Genomic DNA, 25,221 nt, shown 5'->3' with positions numbered 1-25,221 from the left:
AGACGACTTTCTAGGCATGTGACTCGGCACCGAAGTCGGGGGTCGTCTTATACGCCGGGTCGCCTTATATGCCGGAATATACGGTAGTATGCAAAGAATTTTGAAAGCATACCATTTAAGATGGTCTTCATCTAGTAATAAAAAGACCATAATATAGGCCCTAGTTAAACATTTCTTTTTTTCTGGTAGCCATCTGCTATTTGGATAGTATTTCTGTTATTAGGAAAACACATTCTGAATAACTGCTTTTTAAGAAGTTCTTTTGATTATGCTGCAATTTTAAAGGAAACATACAAAGGATTGCATCTGGACTGCTATTTTGTTGTCCATACTAGCAACTTTATTGCAAATGTTTTGGTGTCGTCAGGCAGGAAAAAGGTTCTTTCTTTCAACCTCAAAGAATAGAAATACTGTATTTTCCGGCGTATAAGATGACTTTCTAAACCCTGAAAATCTTCTCAAAAGTCAGGGGTCGTCTTATACGCCCAGTCGTCTTATACGCCGGAATATACGGGTAGCTGTTCTCTGAATTTAAAACCAATCTGCCCCCTAGTGGCCAGCCCTATTTTTTTTTTTTACAGAAATAAGCACTAACAGGACAAAGCATTCAAAAATCCCATTTTTCTACATCGCCCATCACGTTATTCTTTTTCAGGAAAAGCAATTAAATAGTAGAAAACAGTAAGCTATATAAATTAAGGACATTACATCTACAAAAAAAAGAAACATTCGATTTACTTCTTATACCTATAGCAGCAGTCATGAATATATGAAAAAACTTTTTGATTCAGCAAATCACATTGATTAAGAAAGATACTGGTCAAAGGAAAAGGATCAAAGTGAAAATTAAGAAAATAGATGATGGGAGCTACCAGAGAGAATATTTAAAAAAGAAACATTTGTTTGAATATGGTTAAAGAAACAGAAAAGATTCTGAATACATATGTCATTCTAAGAGAGATGAATTCCTTAAATAATACTGTATGCTTCCCCCCCCTTTTATTTTATTTCTTGATATAAGTAATATACCGTATATGCCGGCGTTTAAGGCGACCCGGCGTATAAGACGATCCCCGTCTTTGGCACCGAGTAGCATGCCTAGAACGTCGTCTTATACGCCAGAAACTACCAGTATTTCCAGCGTATAAGACGACTCGGCGTATAAGACGACCCCCGACTTCGGCGCCGATTTTAATGCTTGCGGAAGTCGCCTTATACGCCGGCATATACGGTAATACTGCTGAAATGGCCTAGATGAAGGAAACGTTTTAAATAATTAAATGTGTCTGAATTTAGGGAAATTATAATGTATAAAAAAGAAAAAAATGTTTTGAATAAGACCTAAAGGATTAGATGATTAGGCACATTAAATGGAATATTTAAAGATTAAATATATTTTATCAAAATAATAAGAACTATATTATTTCAAGGTTTGCAAAGAAGACATTTTGGGGAAAAGGGGAAATCAAGTAAATGTACTATGTGGATTATAGATTATAGAAAACAATTGTTAATGATTTTTCTTTACAAATGTAAACCCAGCAAACACACTGTTTACCAACTATTAAGTGATTTATGTTTTAAAAAATCAATAAAATATATGGAAAAAAAATACCAGCTGAGTTCAGGAAGCATTAGGGAAGCAGTGGTGGGCAACACTCGCTTTCTAGCAACAAAGGAATGTAGCTCCTATTGTGCTCATCTATAAACAGAAATTCAATATTGTACCGTATTTCCCGGCGTATAAGACGACTTTCTAAACCCTGAAAATCTTCTCAAAAGTTGGGGGTCGTCTTATACACCCAGTCGTCTTATAAGCCGGAATATACGGTATGTATCACGTTTTTCTTTGAGGAAGGAGTTAACTACAATCTGAGTTATTTGGAGTCTTGCTGAAGGAGAATGCTATATTGAACATCATTAGATTTAATTCTGAAAAAGTATAGATAAGAGTACCCTATAAATTAAAAATATCAATATTTGTGGTGCAAACATGGATTATTTTAAGGAAAGCAAATTATAATTTTCAGATAATCACTTCAACTAAATTTCTATTCTTCTGACCACTTTCCCTAGTGGTCTTGGCAGATGGAGCCACCATTATGGCCAATCCAATTAGCAATACATTCAACTCTGCTTCGGCTTCAACTACTGTGGTGCAAACTCACAGCCAGAGTGCCAATTCTAGCACATCAGCTCAGGGTTCATCCCCACGTCCAAGCATTCTCCGAAAGAAACCTACTACTGATGGGTAAGTAAAATTGCAGCTGCAGTAATATTTGTGCAAATATTTATATTTATGATATGCTCATCACCATATAAGAAGTAAGTTTATTTTGTAACAGTTATTTCATCAACCATATTTCATATGGTTGATAATACTAACACCAATAAAGCATAAAAGAAACTATAACAATCTTGTATATCTGATTGTATTTTTATCATATGAAGATCAAAGCTAGAAAAAGTATTTTAAAGTCTTTTTGTTGGTGCTGTCAAAATTGCAGGACAGTTTTGAATGAATGTTTTAAACTTGCAGAACAGACTAGTACATTACCTTCCTTGTTTTATCCCCACTGGAGAACTACTATAATATTTTTAAGTAATTACAATGTTGATCTATACTTTTTACACAGATATTCATGCTTATAAACAAAGGAAATTTCACAATAGTTAGCACGTTATTTTGCAGGCTGGCAGTGAGGAAAAGCCTAATTCCTCCTCAACCAACTGAGGTTGCTGGCACTCGTGTAGAAAGTTCTGTGAGAAGTGCAAGTGGATCACCAAGACCAACTGGGTAGGATTCCCCCCCCCCCTTAAAAAAAACTTTTATTTTAACTTTGCAAACAAAAACGTATCTCATATAAATCACACAATGGTAAATGTTTAAAACAAGTAATATAAGCAAATGTATGTATAAATGTTCACTGAGCAAGATTTTAGCTTGTGTAAATCAAGGTAATGGGGCAAGGTTTTCTGAAATTTGAATTCTGCCTCAAATGAGCTCAATCCTTACCCATCCTAACTCCTTTAGGGGCTAAGCAGGGCATGAGTTGCTGAACCCATAATATTAATACTTCTTTAAAGAAGAGGATAATGCCATCTGCTTTTTTAAAGGAGTGGTAGGGCATCTCTCTTTAGGAAGATACTCCTGGATTCCATTTCCATGCATGGGTTTTAAGGAAAATGGCTGAGAAAATCATAAGAAATCAGCTAGAAAGGATGAAAAGGGAAAATGGTTGTTTGGATCTTTCCAGTCAGGATTCAGACCCCATCATGAGAAAGAAACTACTTCATCAGAACATAGATGTAGGGAATATATTCTGTCTTTGGTCCTGTTAGACCTGTAGGTAATATTGAATTACAGCTTTCTACTGGACCAGTTGCAAGAGCTGGAAGTTAGGGGCACTATTTCAGAACAGTTTTTCTACCCGAGTAGATTGCTTCAGTGGTGGTCATGGAGGCAGAGAGCTGAAATCCACAGAAGCTCCAGCATAAAGTTCCATAAGGCTTAAGGCTTTCCCTCATGCTGTTTAATACTTAAATGAAACCAATGGTAGAAGTCATCCATTAGTTCAAGTGAGGTATCACCAGTATGTTGATCAAAGTCATGATAATATATTGCCATCATGAACGATACCAGAAATTTTGCACAGATATCTGGATGGGATGAAGCAGGCTTGGAATAAACCCTACCAAAACAAAGCTGCTGGTCCTCAGCAAACATTTAATAATAGGGTCTACCAAGGAGGTGGTAGATGATTTGGGAGTCATCCTACATTCATAGCTCCCGTTTCAGAAGAAAGTGGAAGCTGGGGCTAGGAGGCTCTTATGAGAGAAATGCACAGAACTTGTGTTGGAGAAGGCTTCAAAATTTGCAGTGCGTTCATGGTGATTTAATTTCTACACTTATGTGACTCTGCTTGTTTCACCGTGACCACTGTAAGTTTACTGTTGTAGGATCTTGAAGAAAGGATCTAATTTTTTAATGTGTGTGTTCTGTCTAGTGTTAAACCTAAACCAGAAATCCATGTGTCAATGGCCCCTCCTGTAACAGTATCTGTGGAGGCAGTATCCATACAGAGTAATGAGCAACCTCCTGTTTCAGTTCCGACTTCTCAGCAACCACAATCTGCCATTCCAACGATCATTACGGCAGCTAGTCCACCTTTGCAGCCCACAGCTGCTCAGTCAAGCATTCCAGGAACGCTTCCAGCTCCTCCACCTACTTCAGCCACAGTTGTAACTGTTCCTCCACCTCCATCAACCATAAGTGGTATCCTCTCTACAGTATTGGGTCCTGTTGTACCAGAGATAAAAATAAAAGAGGAAGTGGAACCTTTGGATATAATGCGACCAGTTTCAGGTACGGGTTTTTTTTGTTTTTGTTTTTGTTTTTTTCATTTATAGAATCGTAGGGCTGGAAAGGATCTTGGAGGTCTTCTAGTCTGAACCTCTGCTCACAGGAGTCTTATATCATCCAAGTAAAATGGTTTTCCAGTCTATTTTGAAAACCTTTAGATTTGTTTAAATTGTTACAAAAAAGAGATTAGAATTGTTTAGGAAAACCAACTTAAGCATTTGTTTCAATATGATTTAATATGTGCCATCCAGAGTCACCTCGAGATAAAATGGGCAGCATATCAATCAATCAATCAAATAAATAATGGTAAAATGACTTTTCATTTTAATTGCTTTGATTTTCTATATTATTTCATAAAGAAATTCATAAATTGCTGCTTAACCAAAAATTAGCATATCATTGAAAACTTGGGGAGGGAAATTTCCTACACAGGTATTGTATGACAAGACTGCTAACATTGGATGTTCTTGCTTGCCATATATGAAGAAGCAAACATGTTTTATTTAACCTGCATATCACTTCCTATAATTGCCTATAATTGGAGTATCTGTTAAAAACATTGTTAATGTTTGTACAACTATGAGACATGAATAAGGATGAACTCAACTGAACATAAGTCAGAGCCGCAATTAAAAGTCTACCTCATGATAGTAAGGGTAGCAAAGTACCAGTACATCTCTGCCCGTATTTCAGCTTCAGACTACTGTCCTGCAGCTCTGCTTTAGGTAACCCAAGACCTCCTGATTAAGGGGGGTACTATATGGAAGAATTTGTATAGTATCTGTCAGATAAATTCATTCCCAGTTGGATACTCGTGTTGACACAAATCCAGAGAAGTTTGGGATGGAATCTTGCCCAGTTATCTGGAAACCGTTTGAACCTATTTGCCCCCCACCAAATGGACAGGGCCTTAGCATTGCGAGCTTGGCCACATGCTCTTTAGATCCATAGCACCCTCTGGTTGGTTAAAGTGGTCTGAGGGGGTATCATGTGAATGAGCTCTAGTGGTGGTGAATTCTTCTGAGTGAAGGAGGTTATCTATTTATCTATTAAAGAGGCTGTGGCTTGCCCTCTTCTTGAGCCATCACTGGACAATTTTTGTCCAGTATTTCACTTACTTTGGTGGGGAGAGGGTGGTGATAGAGGCAGTGGTTGAGCAACAGTTCCAGAGAACTTTGGAGAAAATAAATTATCTGGATCATCCCAAAGGTGCTTTTTCCAAAAGGCAAAAAGACTTGATTTTTTTCTTTAAAAATGTTTCATTTCTCATCCAAAAAGCTTCTTCAGTTCTCAGAAATGGATGGGGAACAACAGGCTTCAACTAAACCTTGATTTGCTTTTGGAGAAAGATGGATGGCTATATTAATTTGATTAAATAAATAAGCAAATTATTGTTTTATGTTCAAGATAAAAGGAAAACTGTGAGGCATCTTATTAATAAAGCTCCCTGAGGATCTTTTGTTTGTTTCTTCTATAGAAAAGAATTTTGTCTTACGTTACCCCAACTTTAAATGTCAAATATTATCAATATTTTATTGTATTTATGAGGCTTGAAATTTTCGTAGTTACTGTATGGTTCTCAAATGTAATCAAAAAGGCTAATTGGTTTCTTAGTACAAGGCCAAACTGTTGAAAAGAACACTAAACAGTGGCAGACTATTGTGAAGCCTTTAAGCCATTTTCAGAGAATAATTTTGCAGAATATTCTAAAGGTTTGTGTCATATAAATGCATGTAACAAATAGGACAAGTGATGCAGCACATTGCATTTTCTGAAATAAGCCAGAAAATCTGGAGTGTTTTGTAAACGCTATCTGAAATTTCTCAAACTTGTTTCTCTTTTTCCTTTCCAGCAGTCCCTCCACTGAGCACAAATAGTGTATCTCCATCTGTTACATTGCTGGCCAACAATCTCACAGTACCCCAAAGTGACTTGCCGCCAGGTGCTTCCCCAAGGAAAAAACCACGTAAGCAGCAACACATCATCTCTACAGAGGAAGGGGATATGATGGAGACCAATAGCACGGATGATGAGAAATCCACTACCAAAAACTTGCTAATAAAGGCAGAAAAGCGCAAATCACCTCCAAAAGAATATATAGGTGATTATTTGAATTCAGCCATCTCTCAAAACCATATCTATTCATCCACCCAAATACCACATTTCAGTAAAAGGGAAAAAAGATGCTTTATTTCCAAAACCCAGTACAAATTAAATATTTTTCCCAGATTAATGCTGGAACTAGTATTAAACAAAGTAGAACTGACCTCTGGTTTAAAAGTCAGTCATGGGATGTTCATAATACAAACTTCTTAGCAAAGCCTGAATAATTATTCTTAAAACTTATTCTTAGATGAAGAAGGAGTGAGGTATGTGCCTGTACGTCCACGACCACCCATAACTCTGCTCCGTCACTATCGCAATCCATGGAAAGCAGCCTATCATCATTTCCAGCGATACAGTGATGTCAGAGTAAAAGGTATGTCTTCCACTACACGTTTTGTACTAGTGTATTGAAATGATGTATTAGCCATCAACAATGCATGCAAAGCCTATTTGAAAGTATATAATATTTCAACTGTATATATAACGTAATCTACATCATTTTTCTAGTTGCTATTAGGTACAGTAATTGCTCTTTTTTTGTGCCCCAGTAACTCCTGATATTATTGCTCTAAAGTTCATAGTAGCATTTAAAAAAATGTGTCAGATCCACAATAAGCTTGATGCACTTATTTCACCAAAATTCACAGCTCCCCTAAACCATAACCCTGATAGTCTTTGACCAATGCAACCCATCTACCCCGCCCCCAATTTTAAGAAATTGTCTCTTAATATAACTTTTTAAAATCTTACATAATTATTAGAACATTTCTGAGCTGAAAGTGGATCTTCACAGCTTTGCAACAGTTATATGATTTTTCTTGATGGCTAACACAAATAGAACAAATTGTATGGGGGAAAAATGCTGCATTACATATTTGGATCATACGGTCTGATCTTTATATATGTAGTGTGCCTACTGCCCTAAAGCAATTATATTTGTCTAATAAATATTCACATAAAATCCAACCCACTATCAATAATCATAACCAGTGCCAACATACATTCCCAATACATTTTTCATCAATTCTTCATTTGTTAAAATACCTGTCTAATAACCAGGTCTTAGCAAGTATTAGGTTTCTTAATAGCAGTTTTACTTCTGGGGATATCCACATTAAGAGAATTCAGTACCTTCAGAGAATACTTGCGACCTAATCTGCTCCTGCTACACCTAATAGGGAGTAGAGACTCTCAGTATGCATTCTCTGCCAGCAAATTCTATATGGAACAAGTAGTCTCACAAATACCCAGGTGCCAAACCATGGCATTTTATAAGTTATTTTTGAATTTGTACCAGCCAAAACATCTTGAATTTGTACCAGCCAAAGTTTCTAGCAAGCCCAAATTAGAGAAATTCAGTTTAGAGATAACAAGGGCACAAGTGACTGTTGCTTATCAAAAGCTCTCATCATCTGTCTATTCCAGAGGTTAATAAATCTCCCAACGGAATTGCTCTCCAGATTGTTGGGAAATTCCCATATTTCCTATCCTGTACAGTATCTCTACTGTGAAGTATTAAGTAGATCAGAGGTCCCAAATCTTTTGGGCACCAGGGACCAATTAGGTGGAGAGCGGTTTTTCCGTGGACTGGAGGGTGCGTGGTTTTGTGTACTGCCTGCATCCTATGGGTGGGGTTTTGCTTGTTTGTGCGGACCGGTTGCTGGCATGCCACGCCCTGGTACTGCTCCACAGATCAGGGGTTAGGGACCCCTGAAGTAGATATAACAAGTGATACCCACCTTCTTGTGCAGGCTTGCACAATTTGTAGAAGGGAAAGGGTCACATTGATACATTAAAAATACCCAGTGTGTCGATCAGATGTTTCACAACTAACACGTGGCAGTACTGGACCTGAAGGCATTAGAGACTGAGGGTTGCAAATTTATTGACCTTTAAAAAAAAAAAAACATCAGCAGGCTAACAGGGATGTTTGGCAGGCTGCATGTAGCCCACAGACCATATATTGTGTAGGCCTGTAGTAAATGTTGCATTACCTCCAATTTTATCTCTAGGGGCAGCAAATACAAATTGTCCAGCATCATCATCCTAGAGTAGAAACCATCAACCACATAACTGATTCAAGCAGGACAGTCCTGTACATGATGACCATGTGCAGGACAGTATAAAAAAAACATTTCTACCTGGTTCCTCTGGCTCAATCATACATATAAAGGCCACATAGAGCCATCTGTAAAACAGAATTTCTAGTAATTATCTAGGCTACCAATGCAAAAGTGCTACTCTGCCCTGAGGCTGATATGGTACTAGAACTCCCGGTAGGCATATTTTGGCATCAACATCACTCAATACTTTCAATAAACCAATAATTTTTTTGTCCAGTTTATATAGCCATCCATCTCACAAAATACATGACTCTGGATGGCATACAAGAAAGATAAAACTATTTTAAATTATTATTATTAAAAAACATTAACTATAAAAACAAAGCTAAAAATAAGTAGCAGATTATGTTAATAATAACAGCCACCACACTACTTCACCAGTCCCCTGGTGTCCCCTACCAGCATCATGAAGTCTTGAGGGATCTTCAGAAGTGATAGAGCCAGCCTTAACTTTGGGGGAAAAACATTCCACATGGGCGCCATAGCAGAAAAAACTCACTGCCTGAGGCCAGCCAGATGCAGCTCTCTAGATAATGAAACCCATAACATGCTCTCTCTGTTTAAAGTAGTAGGACAAACAGATGAAATTGGGGAGAGGTGGTCCCTAAAATAACCCAGTCAACACCAACACTTGAATTGGACCTGGAAGCAAACTGATAATCAATGTAGCTTGCAAAGCAGGAGTGTAACAAGTGTTCTGCTAGAACAGGGGTGTCAAACTCAATTTCATTGAGGGTCGCATCAGCATTGCAGTTGCCCTTGGGGGGCCGGATGGATGTGGCCAGAGTGGGTACGGCCTACTGGGTAGGCGTGGATGGAGTGGGTGTGGCCTACTGGGTGGGCATGGCCAGCTCTACATTGTTCGCACCAAGGGTGCCTGTGGGGGCCTGGGCAGGAGTAGGACAGATCTGAGGGTCTCTAGCAGAAGGGGGTGGGACCAAGGCAAGTGCCAAGACATGGTCCACTGGAGGAGCCTCACTGTTCCTCTCAGGCCATGGGGGGGGCTGGATGGTGGTGTGGGCTGCCCGGAGCCCTGGGCAGCAGAGGTCAAATGCCCAGCCTGGCCCTCGAGCACCCATGGCACCAAGCCCAGGCCCACTTCCCCAAGGGGACGCCCAGCTGGACTTACTTCCTCCTCAAGGCTGCTGCTGCTGTGCTTGTTCTTCCTTAGCCAGGTTGTTCATGATGGGTACCAGGGCAAAGTCAGAGGGAGACTGAATTCGTTTCAGCATAGATGGCCACCACAAAATTGTACATTGGCTCCCGGCTAGCCGGCCTGGGCCAGGGCCAAGACAGTTGGGGCTATTCCCTCACTGTTTCCAGGATGGCTTCGCGGGCCACATGAAACCACTTCGCAGGCCGCATCCGGCCCCCAGGCCTTGTGTTTGACATGTCTGTGCTAGAAACTCATATAACTGTTCCCGCTATTTCCACAGCTGAATTTTCCAGATACTCTTCAAAGATAGCCACAGTTGGAGCCCATTCCAGTAATCCAACAAGGAAGTAAGCAGGGCATAAGTGACCATGAGTGGTGTCTCACAATCTAGGACTGGCATAATTACCACAGAAGACAGTTTGTGCAAAAAACTTCATAACCATGATTGCCACCTCACTGAGTAGGAGTTATGAGTCCAGGAAGACCCCCAGATTGCACACATGGTCTGTTTGGAGCAGTGTAACCCCATCCAGCAGCGAAGTCCTAAAAGCAGAAAGCCTAAACTCAAAGCCATTCATTCTTGCCAGGTTTCAGTTGAAGCCTGCTGATCCCCATTCAGACCCTTATAATCTCCAGGCACCAGGATAAGACACCCATAGCATTGCTTAATTTGCCAGGGGCAGATATACAATTGGGTATTTTCAGCATTCTGATGATATTTCAATCCTTAGTGGCAGATCTCATTCAGCAGTCTCCTGATGTTGAATAAAAGAAGCGAGAGCACCAATCCCTGTAGCACCTCATATAGTAGGGGCCAAAGGAGGGACCTCTCCTCCCCAATCACCACTAACTAATCAACCGTGGAGAAAGGGATTCAGCACAAAACTGCTACCTATCCTCTGAGTTGATGGTATAGAATGCTGCCGAGAGGCCAAGTAAAACAAGGATGGATATACAACCACCATCCCACCCAAAAGGACGACCAATCATCCAACCTATCTTCCATTAACCCACTCATAGATCTACCACTTGCTTTATATTAATCTTCTCCTTGTTTCCTCCTCTCCTATTTCTCTTGCTCTCAACCTAGGCAGTATTTCATAGTCCTGTCTTTTTTCCTTGGGGGAGTGAGAGAATTTATCTCAGGCTCCACTCACATTATAACTCACTCCTCCAATCTAATCTTCAATTAATTCTTTTCTGTCTTTCATCTAATTCAGTTCACTACCACTGTCACAGTTACTCTTCCATGTCTTTTCTCTCTCCCTCCCCCCTCCCCCCCCCAATTTGTTGTAACCAAATGATTTCCACTCCGTTTTTGGGTCTTAGTTATTACTGTGAATAGCAGAATTTTAACCAATCTGTGTAGGCCTCCAGCTACTTATTGATCACTAAACAGCAGCATTCACAAATTCAGCAGCTCCAGCCAGTGCCTCTGTTTGAAGAAGCCCACATTTAAGATCTCCAGATGCTCTTCCCAGTGTATTCTGCCAACCTTGCCCATTGCCATAAGCCAGCATTATCTTGTGTCAACTCAACCATGTGTTTCTTCATGACTTTTTGATTCATCTTTCAGCTCCAGATCCACTACCTTTCTTACCATTGCATGCTGCCATTATTCTTTATCATCAGAAATCAACATTCCCTAGCTAAAAGTTCCTATTTATGAACTTTGAAATTCTTACCATCTAGATTGAAATAACTTTCCCATTCATTTCCATCTGAATAGAGGTTTTGCTTTTGTTTAAAACATCTTCACATATTGAAATCAGAGTTTGATTTTTAAGGCTGTTCCATTCCAATAACTGAAGTTGACCATTAGATAATTAATGTATAAACTACTGTATACATATTTCTTCTATTAGACAATTTGTCTCTCCTTTTGTTCTGTTAAAAAAAAACCCCTCTTTTTTGCATCGTTATTTGCTTCCTTCTCATCTCTCCTTCCTTCCAGAAGAGAAGAAAGCTATGCTACAAGAGATAGCTAATCAGAAAGGGGTATCTTGCCGTGCACAGGGCTGGAAAGTCCATCTCTGTGCAGCACAGCTATTACAGCTGGTAAGTGGGAAAGTGATGTTGATTCTGAATAAAATAATTCCACAACTGTTTAGGAAGTTATTTGAAAAGTTGCATATAGAAACTATCATAAATTGTAATGACTATTTCTTCAAAAATGATGCAGGTAAATCACATAAACCTAAAACTTTACTAAGGAAGGAGGTTTTGAGTCAGGCATAAATACTGATACTTTGTTCAAATGCTCAAAACTTACCTCTGGTACATTGCTTGAAAGAAATGGTATGGAACCACTGATCTGAGGCAGCACTATTATATATTCCTGGTTTTTCCTATTGCAAGAGAGGTAGGTGCTTAAGCTTAGTGCCAAGCTTAAGTCTTTGTACAGTATTCCAGAGGTGTAGAAAGGAAAACCAAGATTTTGTTGTTTTACATAGACAACAATTGGTTTTTAAAAAGTGTCTGAAGCTTTAAACCAAGTTAAGATTTTAATCTAAGCACTAGGTGGTAGTTATATGAGAATGAAGAACTAAACACAAAGTTTTACAGGCATTGGAGAAGAGTTGGGCTATATGGAAGGGTGGTATGGTGTTTCTACACTGTAGAGCAGTTCGAGTCCATGTTTTCTCATTCAGTGAATTAGGGTGTTCCTTCTTCCTCTTTGAAACATATTGATGTTGTTGTCAGTATCAAGCAATGTCAGTATCAAGCTGTTCTGCAAGCAATGAAATTGTATTGAGAATCTGTTGAAATCAGATAAACACCAAATTTGAATTTCTAATTTTGTACCGTGTTATGAAAAAGTGTGAATCTTAAATATTCTCAATATTTTATAGACTAATCTGGAACATGATGTGTATGAACGACTCACCTCCTTACAAGAAGGCATTATCCCCAAGAAAAAGGCAGCAACTGATGATGATATGCATCAAATAAATGAATTGATACAGGTGAGTTGTGCTTATTTTGCTAATTTTCTTTGGCCTCTGCTGTAGCTGCAGAATAAAGCCTTGATTTTTCTAGATGAAACAACTGTATAAAAGAAAGCTAATCAATACAAAACATAGATTGGAGATTTTTTTTTCCTTAACAAACTGATTTAATTCATATTTCCTGGACTGTAAATCAAAACTGAACATCTTTTGGATAGATGTTTAATATCTGAAAAATAAAACTGCATGTTCTAAACTGAAAGTTATCATAAAGAAATAATTTGGTATTATAAAAGGGTTCTTTTAGGCTCTGATATTAGAACATATCAACTCATTTTAAATTCTTTTATCAGACAATATTGCATTCAAAGCATGGTATTACATAATATAATCCATAAATTTGTGTATGCTAAACTATTACATAGTTTTTGTGCTACGCATTTAGACATTAAGGCCACCCCTTCCCCTTTCTGGTGTCCATTTCCTGTTAAAAAACACCATTGAATCTTTCACCTACACTTTAAAAGAAGGGAATCTTTCTCAACTGAAGTTCTTTAGGGCCTGCATAAAAATATCTGAAACTTCATTTTAGTGAAGGGCAGAGTAGGGGAGAGGATGCAGGGTTGCAGGACAGGATTATGGTATTGGCATGTGGCTCCCTATACAATACCTGCCTTGTTATCATTTACCTTACTTTTGTCGTGTGCAATAATGTTCACACTTTTTATAGGAACCAGTTGTATTAGAAAACTGTCAGCAAGAAGAACTGGGGAGGGGAATTACATGAGAACATTGTTCTGAATGGTCCTTTCTGATATGCTACAGTAATACTTCAGTTCTTTAGCTTCTGTACTTTTTGGTGTTTCAAAATGATTAAAGATAAAATGCAGTACTTTAAAGTATTAACATTTTAAATTCAATGTGTTATATTTGTTATATTTCAGGGAAATATGCAGAGATGTAAACTTGTAATGGATCAAATAAATGAAGCTCGAGAATCCATGCTAAAGGTCTTGGATCACAAAGAGCGCGTTATGAAGCTCCTTAACAAAAATGGAACTGTCAAGAAGGTATCCAAATTGAAGAGAAAAGAAAAAGTCTAGAAACAAAACTAAAAGGACTCTGAGAACAAAACATGTACAGAACAGTGTTAAAGTTCTTTTATTGGAGGTTTCTTATAAGAAGCAACATTTAAGTAAAAAAAAGACGAGAAAGATGTTGAATTAAAACATGGAACCCAGTGACCTTAAGAGACTATTAATAATCTGTCAATGGAACAAAGATTTTTCTCAGGCTCGTTCCTGTTTAAACTCTTCAGTCTCATTTTGTTTAGCTCTCTTGATATGTCCCAGTGCCTACTAGTTGGAACCATTGACGCAGGTGTGATAGTCCCCTTCATCTTACAGTTTTAGACATTACATCACTGATTTGTACAATGGATTCCTGCAGCAGACCTCAAGAGCCATCTATCTTGAAGCAAACTGACATAAATTGAAAAAGTGGGGAAATGACACTACTTCAACTAAGCCCTGCCCATTCAGGCTCCTTATGAACTTGCAGTGGCTGAAGTAGCCTTCATAAACCAGTGCCCTTGCACTGGCAATTCTGCTATGTCTAGAATCATAAGTGGTTCTGCAGTCTCTAGCTGTCTATTTTTAAAATACATTTCAAAGTTATTTGTAGTGTTGTGAATTTTGTGCTGTGCCCATGTTGGTGCTCCAGGATATTGTTTTCAAATACAGCACAGTTCTTTCTGTAGCTGGTGTGATACTGTTCATTATATTGCATAAAATTGTGCTATATAACATCTGAAAACAGAAATAAAGGATTTGGAGGATTTTGTATAAGAACAATGGTTATAATTGTGTGAAAAAATAGAAATTGAAAAAGAGAAGAGTCTGTATAACAGTATATATTTTCTTTCAAAGCTGTTAAGAACAGTGATAATGTTGTTAATCCATCAAGATTACAGGTAATTTTTGATGACTTTTTTCTAATTTTTAGAAGCCAATAGTTCTTTTAATCCAATCTTATAATTATTGTGCTAAAATAAGATAAACAAAAATATCCAGATTATATAAATTTGTCATTTTGACAGAAAGAATCAAAACTTTATGAAAATTCTGCTCCTATTGATTTCAGTTAGGACTGCACAGAATAAGATGATGCCACTATTAAACAGAGCTCTGTTTAATACATATGTGTACTTTTATCAGAGTTTCCCATTATGCTCATGATCCAGTCTCATGAAGGTAGATTATCATTCTCTAGATCTGTGTTTCAGTTTTAATTCTTCTTGTTGTACTGAAGCTTCAGGTTGCTCCAATTTTTAATAGTGGGGAAAAGAGACCAATCCACAAAAACAAAGCACACACAACTCTTACTATTTCTAATTTATTTTCCAATAACATTGAATATCAGATAAGAAGAGTAACATCAAAATGGGCATAAGAAAAAATGTTCATATTTGGATAATAAAACCATGTCAACTCTTTCTACTGAAAATGGACTGCTCTGGTATAAGGCTTTTTGCTTGTACTTGTGAAAGAGTTTGTGTAGCAGCTGTGACAGTTAAAAGTTGAGGTACAGCTTATCTATGTATTTATTTCTGTGCAAATATTTACAGAGCTATTTTAAAATATAGGCCATTTAATTAGTGTAGAAAAGACCAGACAATCATATAATAAAATCCCAAAGCACATTTTCAGACTAACCTACTAGCTCAGTGGTGGCGAACCTATGGCACGCGTGCCAGAGGCGGCACTCGGAGCCCTCTCTGTGGGCACACGTGCCTTGCCCCAGCCTCGCCTCTCCCCGCGACCCCTCCTCACCAGCAGTCCCCCTGGAGGAGAGTCGCCCCCGAGGACATGGCAGTCAGGCAGCGTAGACAAGACTCTGCCCTCACGGCCCATTGCGCACAGTTGATGCTGTGGGGCATGGGCAGAGGGTGTGTCCGCCATGGTGCTGCTGGGCTGCCTGGGTGATCGGCAGGCCCTGAAGGCGGTGAGTGGCCCTGCGGGCAGGTGGGGCAGGGAACGGGGGGGGGGGGCGAAGCAGGGGCGGGGCTAGTTTTTGGGCACTTGGTCTCTAAAAGGTTTGCCATCACTGTACTAGCTAAAAGACAATTACAGAACCTTAAATTGAAGAATTCTTCTAATGTACAAGTTTCCTTAATTAATAATGAACAGCAATGAATACCTGAATTTTTATATGTTCTCAGCTCATGAGTCAATATACATACAATAAACCTGATTATGCATGCTGGATTCTATAGCATGCTGCCCATCCCTACAGTTCAAGGCTACTTACATTGTAGGGCAACATCAAGGGTTCCTTGATATCTTTTTATATGAAATCAAAAATTACATTTGATTTTACAACTTTTATGTAAAAGGAAAAGAAAAATTCTAATAAGCAACTAAATTTATAAAAAATGACTTAAATTCAAGTAATTCTGCAAAGGTACTAACTGTCTGGTATGCAAACATGTCACTGGGTTCAAACTAATTTTTTCTATGTGACAGTGCAATTCTATGTATTTAGAAGCAAGATTCAGTAGAATTTTGTACATAAAATCAATAGACCTTTTTAGGCTTGATCTAAATTTGCTTGCTCACAAGTGACTAAATGAATTCATCTGATTTATTTCTAAAAAAATTATGTAAAGAATTGTGTTGTTAATAACTTATAATCCTTCCTATTTGGATAGCCTTATAAATATAATAAAAGCAATAATAATTATATTAAAGAGGATCAGATTTAATAAGTACTGAGATGACAGATCACCAGGAAACCCCAGGACCATGGACAATGAAAAAGCATCCTGTAAGAAAGCAATCACAAATCACACCCATACTGATGTCAAAAAAACAGAAAAGACATAGCCATATATTCACTAGCAGTCAATTTGGGAATTCTTTGCTCTATTTTTCTAACACAATGGTTCTCATGATCCCCAGGGGTGCCATTAGCAAATCTGAGGTGAAGTCACACATTTGGACGGACTTGCCAACAAAATGTTGCATCTGTGAATTTTATTCCAGAGCAAGATCAATTTTTGGGTCTGAGCACAAGCCTAAGGCAGACATATTCCTTTCTTGCAAAAATGCACTACTCTTGTCAGAGAAGGCAAGCCGCCGGCTGCAGATAGATCCAGTTGTGCTGGGGGAAAAGAAGGATTTCTATGCCATCCATGAAAAAAAAAACTTTTAGCCATGCTGTCCCAACCTGCTAGGTAGTAGATAATATATGTCCATTTCAAAAATGGAAGGGGAGCTTTGAAAGTACAAGAACCCCACTGAGACAACAGATTCTGCCCACTAGTTGGGCCTGTAGATGAACCTGCTGGACCATTTCCCAATCTAACCTAAACTGGGGGCCCAGCTCTCCCTCTTGTGACCAGTATTCCTAATTTTTTTGGTCAGGTCCACTACAAGCTTTAATTCTGCAGGTCAACTTGCAGGTTAGCCACAGTCCAGCCTTGAACTTTAGAGCCAAGATTATTAAGGATACAGCAAATTATTTGGAGAGAAGCCTACTTGACTCTGCACACATTCAAAGGAAGTGAACTTATTTCCCTCCCATTGTCATATGTTTAGTCAGGTAGACAGGCTGCAAAGGTGAAATGCTTCTGAGACAGAAAGGAGTCCCTAGGGAAGGAGTAATTTACATGGAGGAAGAGGAAGTGAGAAGATGACTGACTGACCCGTAGATTGTCCCCAGAAACCCATTTGTCCCAAAATCCATAATCCCAGAAGCAGAGCTGCAAGAATAGCAAGCTGTTTTCTACAGAAATACAATGCATTGATATTCTATATAGGTATAAAATGCATGAAAAACAATATATGTTTTTTTTTTTGCAGACTATGGATGCTTTACTCTCTTTCTCAAAATTGCCTTTTGAATCAGGATGCCTAATTTTATCTTGTGTTCTGGCATACTGTGGTTTCCACTCAAAGCCTCCAGCTTTTTATCCTTTTCTCAAATAGGAGTACTGGACATGGGAATTGCGGCCCTTACCTACAGCAATCTTTACTATTTATCATTTTAGATGGTCCTAGCAATGCAAAATCTGAAAACTCCTCCTTAAAATGCTGTGTCACAAACATCTGCAGTAGATTTTGCCTGCTCTACAATTCAATCTGCCAATACATTTACATTTGTCATTTAAATCTGCAGCCTTAAGCATACTTACTAAGGGAGGAAATTTCTATGAGTTCAACTGAACGTACATCTCAGTAAAAATGTGTAGTATTGTCAGCACCTTCATGAAAATAGCTGATTTAATTATCTGAAAAAAGACACTTACTTAGTTCTTATGTTTAATCAAATTTATCTTGAATCTTTAAATTTTGATTTTAAAATTTAAAGCACAAAGACATGATAACAAAAGTATGCTCTGTCATAGAAATGTTTTTTTTCCAGTTGTAGCATGTCTGTGAAAGCTGGACCATTTGAAAATCTAAATCAAGAAAAATGGATGTCTTTCAATTGTAACTCTGGAGAAAATTAATGAAGTTACAGAAAGAGCAAATAATACTGAAATAAAATCAGACTGCTCAGTGGAAAAATAATGAAGCTAAATCTTAATAATTCTGTAGAGAATGTCTTTTCACAGAAACAAGTGCTATTGGAAAAGAACCTGATTTTCAGAAAAATTGAAGTGTATACGTCTGTGTGGATGTATCTATTTTATATTACTATTTTAAAGTTTATATTAACCAGACTGCAAATTTTAATTTATTTTCTCCTTGGTTCAATATATGCAGTCTGAGCATGCCCTTAATATTTTGTCTTTTAATCAAAATTCTTTGTTTGTATATATCTTTCCTAATTATTCTGGTGTTATCAGTTAAGTTTTTGGATATTTGAATTCTAATTCTCTTGTACTAGTTAACAAATGCAATAAAGCTATTTCATGAATTTCAGAAAAATTGAAAACAATCGAAAAAGAAGTGACAGGAAGAAAAGTGGTTAAATAATGTCACCAATCACCCAAGCATGAGCTTATAAGTACAAACAGTCTTGGCAAAACTATATTCATCAGATCACAAAAAGTCAAGATGTAACTGGATAACAAGTCTTAAATAGAATATTATGTACACAGATGCATGACATTAATAATAGTCTACTATGTACTTAGATGCAAGTTTATTGGCTGACCTGTGTTTTGAAATATTGCCAATAAGGGGCTCAAGATTAGTAGCCAACAACAGCTTTGCGGAAAGTGAGGTATTTCAAAGCTACAAGAAAGTTCTCTTCCATTTGGTTCACCTTACTTTCTACAATCAGGTAAACTGTAGCTATACATTACCTGCAATGTATATGTTGTAAAATTTTTGAAGAAGTCTAAAAGGCATATTGTTGCACGATTTTTTTTAAAAAAGTCCCATTTTTGAGATGTATATAATGCTATTAACCGCAGTCAATCTTCGTCCCGTGAGAAATTGGCCATATGCAAGAAAAGACACAGCCTAGCCCTAGACGGAGCTTCTAAACCGGTAGTTTGGTTTCCTTATTTTAAGAGTGCACTTGAAGTGGTGAGACTTTGGCTGAAAAGTAATGCATTTCTAATTTATGTGATAGAATTAAAAAAAGGAAAAAAAAACCCTGATCGATAGAACAGAGCGTTTTGAATTGCAATACTAGATTTTTTTAAAAAAAAAATCACATCGTTAGCTAGACGAGTACAAAAGAGGCCAGAGCTTCTAAACATTGACCAGTTGTCCCGAAGTACTTTTCACGACCTATTTTCTTCGCCCTCGTGCTGTTAAAGACGTAACAAGTTTGTCTTAATCATCCTGAGGCTGCCAGTTCTTACCGGTGTACCCACAAAAATAGCCTTTTGAGGATATTCCAAACGAAAGCCTAACATACGCAATAAACTCCAGTATCCGTTAAAAGGACGACCTTCTCCATTTCCCTTCGTTCTCTATAGTCGCCAGGGCTTCTCACGTGACCTTTTTAACGGCTCACTATGCGGTGGGTGGAAGTTCCTGTAATCTATGGTTCTTTTGGAGAAACTGTCCTCACTCTGTCTATGGTTTTCATGGGGCCGATGGGAGGTCGGTGTGCACATTCCTCTCCCATTACCTCACACTCAAAGAAGGGACCGCCGGGAAGGTGGAGGACCTGGGGCTCTCCTGCCTTGCTTCAGCTCTGTTTAGCCGGCGGCGACTCCGCGATTCTTCGTCCGATTCTGCTGTGCGGTTCTTTCCCACAGCCTGTCTTGTCCTCCCTTCCCCTGCCCGGCTGGGTCCACTTCTCCAGCTCTCGCCCGCCCTGGCCCATGGCTCCATGAAGCGCGGGGTAGTAGAGGTGGTGGTGGCGGCGGCGGCGGCGGCGGGGAGGAGGCAAGAGCAGGAGGAGCGGCGGTGGCGGCGGCGGTGGTGGTGGCGACGGCGGTGGTTAGGTTGAAAAGTAATTGGAGTAGGGAACCGTCTTCGCGTCAAGGAAAGAAAAGGTGCGCGGTGTCAGGCTCTTTTTGGGCAACCCCGTCCCTGGGGGAGGGGGGAGAGGCAGGCATAGAGTATAGCCAGCCTTTCGGCTCACCTCAGATCTCATCGCAGACCGATTGCCTCGCCTCTGTCCCGCAGGCGAAGCTTCAGACCTTCATGTAAGCGCGCTTTCCTGTCTCCTGGCCTGCCGGCAAACTTGGAAGCTTTCCTTGCTGCCTCCCTTTCCTGCCAGGCCAGCGGGTCCTCTTAAGCAGCTTCCCTTCACGTTTGTTCTGGTCCACTGCCTCACTTAGGTCTATTTGATTGCCAGTTTCTTAGTTAGCATGCGGTAGCCACATTAGGATCAAAACCCTGGTTGGAACGGATCCAGCTCACTGGGTGACTTTGGCAAGCTTAAATTTTTCTTGCTGCTTTCCTGCCATGTTAAATTATATAGCATGGTATTGGGAAAAATGTATGAATGAAGAGAATCCAAGTTATATTTTTGCATTTGCTAAGATAATCTAGGTTGTTGCTTGTTCTGTACTGTACTGTATGTTCAATAGTGCCTCTATACAGGAACATGCCCCACATCAGTACAATTGGTCCCTAATATGTTCTTAGAATTGCAGCTACAGTCAATCATTTACAGTATTCTGCCTATTTTTATTGGGGGGCGGGTCAAGGGAAACTTAAGTGTGCATATAATTCTGCCTTAATTAGAAGGAAAAGTCACCACTTGAATGTAGGAAAAAATATGCTGAGGATTTTCTGAAAATTCTTGATTTCCTCTGTAGACATTTTTCTAATAAAGGATATTTATTATTCCAGGTCACTTTCTTTCCCCAATGCTAATCTTTTTATACCATCAATCTTACACATTTCAGTGATAAGTTCATGTCCTTGTCCCTCCTTGTTCTTGAATATTTCTAATAATTTGTATTCTTCTACTTTACCTTTCTCATTTTTTCTACAATGCCCTCCATCTATGCTATATATTAAAGAAAATTTGTTCCAGACACTGAGATAGAATTACTTTAAATCCATGTAGGAAATGTTTTGGAATGTATATTTAGTCACTTTTGCACATCTGTTGATAGCTAACACTCTAATGGTGTTCATCTAAAAATTTATGGGTTTTATTTCTTTTCAGATTTGAAAACAGGAATGGGCCATGAGAAAAGGAAATTCATTCCAGAAATAAAATAGCTTCCCCTTCCACCTGTCCACTTCCTCCTTGGCAGTACAAGGTTTCTGCTTTCAGTAAGCATTTATCTGAAGCCTAATATACAAAAGCTTGTTTGTGTAAAAATGCAAATAGCATGTAAATGGTAATGCTAACATTTGTGACAGCTGTTGCTGTTCCACATCCAGCAAAGTGGGAAGGTCATCTTCTAGCTCTGCAATTTTTTCCTCTTATTTTCTTTCTCTCAAAAGGAACTGAATAGATACTTAATTCTTAATCTTTTGGAGACTGATGTTTACAAATATTTAACATGAAGTATTGTGTTAAATACATCCATTGTGTATACACATTTTTAAAACTTTTGCACATAGAATTACTATACAGTTCTCTCACATAGTTGTAAACAGTATCAATTTAGTATAAACATAGATTTATAAATATATTGCATGCTGAAGTTTTATTTAGCATATTAGCTGCCAGTGTAGAAATATGTTTTTTAATATTTTTACAAATTTTGCTATCTTTATCACATTTTGGGGTAATAATTTGTTTCAGTCGTTCAATGAAAGTTTGAGGCCTATAGCTAAGAATGCTTTTCTGCTCACATTATAATTTGAAATAAAGTTAGTTATGTTGCAGAAACAGCTCTTCTGCCAGAGATTGAAGTATTTACGTTATCATTTGGGATTCCCTGATCAAAGTCAGTAGGAATCGCTTGTACCACATTGCCCAATTATAACTGAGGAAATAACAGTTCCAAGAATGGATGCCCTCACTAATACAAAGATATCAAGATACCGCCATTTTGTTTCTAGAAGACAATGTATGGTGGCTGCAAGGAGAGAAAAATTGTATTTGTCCTAATAAATAGCAGGTGTGGATAACCATCTGTCTTGATATAGAATTTTTTTTTTAATAGGAACAAAAGCCTAAGTAAAAAGAAATATCATTCTTGGGTTTCTCTGATTATTATTTCCAAAAGTAGAAAGTAGGGATCTGCTCATTTTTAAATTTTTCAAGTTCAAATTTCACAATATGTCCTATTTCAAGTATGAAACATGCAGTTTCAAGCATTTTAGATCTCATTCTGGTTTTAGCTTGGAATACTTCCGAAACATTCAAGCAGCCAAGCTGTAGTCAAAACAACAGTTTTGCGCTCCAGACAAGATATTAGTTGAAGCTTCACACTTGAAAGCTTCTCTCCTATCTCCCATAACTTGCACAGCCATAGAACTCCTGCCACTTTCCACTTACTGACTAGCATATCTCAGGATTACAGTGGCAACCAGGATTGCCCAGGATTGTCATTGCTAAGTGATGCGGTCATGTGACATCACACTGTATGACCACATCACTTAGCAATAGCAGTCCTGGTCCCAATTGTAATAACTTGAGGACTACATAAGATGGTAGTCCAACAATTTCTGATTAGTCCAGAATTGCTGATACATTTTTAAATTAACTTTTGATGTCATGTAATCTCAATTTTTTCCTGTTTAATTTTTGGCTATGACATATGCAAGTTTTCTTGTATAATACATATGTTATAATATGAAATATGCTGTTTTATTACTGGAAAAAGTACTTCGTTATATATTTTTTCATTAATGAATTGACATATGTTGCCTATTGTGTGTTTTATCAGGGTTCTACAGTGCTTCAGACAGTAGGTGCTGAATCAGGATGGGAAAAAGACGCTGTGTTCCTCCACTTGAGCCCAAGTTGGCAGCAGGCTGTTGTGGGGTAAAGAAACCCAAATTGTCTGGAAGTGGAACACATAGTCACGGGAATCAAGCCACAACTGTGCCAGTCTCTAGTTCAGGTCCTCTTCAGAACCACCAGCATGGAGATGGGGGCAGTGGAAGGGAGAATGTATCGGATTTGACTTTATGCCCTGGAAATTCTCCAATTACTCGAATGAATCCCACTTCAGGAGCATTGAGCCCACTTGCCCGGCCTAATGGAACTGCCAACAGCACCAAAAATCTAGTCGTGACAGCGGAGATGTGCTGCTATTGCTTTGATGTACTCTACTGTCATCTTTATGGTTTCCCTCAGCCACGACTTCCTCGATTTACCAATGATCCCTAGTGAGTAAATTTATGGGCATGGGAGGGAAACTGAATATCCATCCAAAAGGATAATGAAAGAGTTATTCAAAAAACAGGTTATCTTCTAAGAAATCTAAAATATTATGTCATTGTTGTAGATGGTTTAACATATAAAATGAAACTGTCTGCTATAAATAGAAAGCATGCATATATTGGTGTTTATGAGATACAACAACTCTGTGCAGTGGTAGTTGGAGAGCATTAGGATTTGGAGAACTGAGGAAAGAAAGTCCAGCAGTAGACTAAATCAGCAATTCTGGTTTGTCCCCATCTTTTTCATTCTAGTGGGCGCTGAGCATATTGAATATCACAAGTATGAATAAGACTTAATAAATAAGGTCTTAAAAAGAGCTGTAATTACAAATGAAGGAACCCAGAATTTTCTTTCTCTAATTTTTTTACCCAAGGCATTAGTTGATTGGTCACTATTTCTGGTTAGTTTTTCACAAAAAGAATAGCTCAATTTGATCGGCCTATCTTGGCTGAATAAGCTAATGTATGTACAGAGTTTCTGATATTTGCTCAACTCAATATTTTTTATTTCTTTATTTGCTCATTTTTATAGCTACTCATCTCAGGAAAAGACTGGGTTGCTTACAATTCAAAATATATATTACAATTACATCTTTTAAAAGCATTTTAAAATAATAAAAATAATAAATGGTAGAAAATATGAAAACATCCAGTTCTAGTATGTTCTTTGCATGCATAAATGCAAACCAGAAATTTTCAGCTAACCATAGTAACTAAGATCAGAATAAACCAACATCTTAAAATCAATTTTAATCCATATTTTTAAGATTCTGCACCTGATAATCAGTTAACATAAAGATTTCCAGTTTAAATAAAATCTCAAAGTATAAGTACAACTACAATTGTATAAGTAAAATTGTGCAATTATATTTAGGTCATTGAAAATTGAACTCGCATGGTATTTTAGCTGATTAACCCAATTTTCAATCATTTGGACATAGTCAGAATGAAAGTTGCATGCCCAAGACAACTTTGATTACATTCAGGATTTTGAAACCAAAATTTACCATAACATGGTACAATAATGGAGTCTGCCCATCACAGTTGTGATGTTTGTAAAGTTGACCCTAGTCGTTACGTGAATCTGTGATAGTTAAGCAAACAACACAGTTTTAAAGCAAACCAATGTGGCTTTGGTGGAAATCAGAAGTAAATACTGTTTTTGGCAAAACTTTGTAAAATGTGATCACGTAACCGCAGAATGTTGCAAACCACCATAAATATGAACTGGTTGCTGAGTACCAGAAGTGCGTTCACATGACTCATGGCAATCAGTTGTCAGAACTTCAGATTTGGATCATAAGTACCCACCAGATATGTCCTTCGGAACATCAAATGGTCACTAAGCAGCCAGTTGTAAGTTGAGGACTATCGATAGGCAGAAGGGTTATGCTTTCTATAGAATAAATAATTTGAATTCAGAATACCTATTGAACAAAATTGAACTCCTATAACTGTGTTACTGGTACTGGAAAGTATACACTTGTAAGACCAGAAATATTTATATAGCGCTAATATAATATTGTGATAGAGAGAAGAATGAAAATGATAAAGACCGAAGCTCTGCTAGAGTGTTTTTAAAAATTACTTACATATTTCATATTTGTACAATATAGTCTTTGTTTTTTCAGTGGGAAGATACAAAATGGTTCAGGAGTGTTCTAGACTGTACTGAAGCTCTTCTGGATTATGCTGTTTTAGAGACAATTACTAGTTTCTAAATGTAAATTCTTCAAACTGAAAGTAATCTGAAGCATGG

The 25,221-nt window shown here is 38.0% G+C and overlaps 2 protein-coding genes across 9 annotated transcripts in view; both read left to right on the top strand.

Annotated features, from left to right (window-relative positions):
- SAP130 (Sin3A associated protein 130) overlaps window positions 1-14,890 on the top strand; it is a 28,109-nt gene extending 13,219 nt beyond the window's left edge. Inside the window, exons 14-21 of one of the 6 annotated variants that reach the window (XM_039347159.1) lie at window positions 2,077-2,251; window positions 2,693-2,797; window positions 4,008-4,366; window positions 6,216-6,329; window positions 6,717-6,842; window positions 11,706-11,806; window positions 12,601-12,714; window positions 13,641-14,890. In XM_039347159.1, the coding sequence (XP_039203093.1) occupies window positions 2,077-2,251; window positions 2,693-2,797; window positions 4,008-4,366; window positions 6,216-6,329; window positions 6,717-6,842; window positions 11,706-11,806; window positions 12,601-12,714; window positions 13,641-13,799 (1,253 nt within the window). In that variant the 3' untranslated portion in view covers window positions 13,800-14,890. Of the gene's footprint in view, window positions 1-2,076; window positions 2,252-2,692; window positions 2,798-4,007; window positions 4,367-6,215; window positions 6,465-6,716; window positions 6,843-11,702; window positions 11,807-12,600; window positions 12,715-13,640 lie in introns of all 6 variants that reach the window. The other 5 variants (XM_039347158.1, XM_039347157.1, XM_039347154.1 and 2 more) reach the window with 5 other exon arrangements.
- Window positions 14,891-15,747: 857 nt separating this feature from the next.
- AMMECR1L (AMMECR1 like) overlaps window positions 15,748-25,221 on the top strand; it is a 29,994-nt gene continuing 20,520 nt past the window's right edge. The window contains exons 1-3 of one of the 3 annotated variants that reach the window (XM_039347147.1): window positions 15,748-20,158; window positions 21,286-21,395; window positions 22,964-23,408. In XM_039347147.1, coding sequence (XP_039203081.1) covers window positions 23,002-23,408 — 407 coding nt within the window. In that variant the 5' untranslated portion in view covers window positions 15,748-20,158; window positions 21,286-21,395; window positions 22,964-23,001. The other 2 variants (XM_039347148.1, XM_039347151.1) reach the window with 2 other exon arrangements.

Source organism: Crotalus tigris, unplaced genomic scaffold, assembly GCF_016545835.1.
Source record: "Crotalus tigris isolate CLP2741 ecotype Arizona unplaced genomic scaffold, ASM1654583v1 scf7180000018053.2689490, whole genome shotgun sequence".
Classification (NCBI taxonomy): Eukaryota; Metazoa; Chordata; class Lepidosauria; order Squamata; family Viperidae; genus Crotalus; species Crotalus tigris.
The sequence above is the reverse complement of the archived record's forward strand: the minus strand, read 5'-3'. Positions and strand labels throughout refer to the sequence as shown.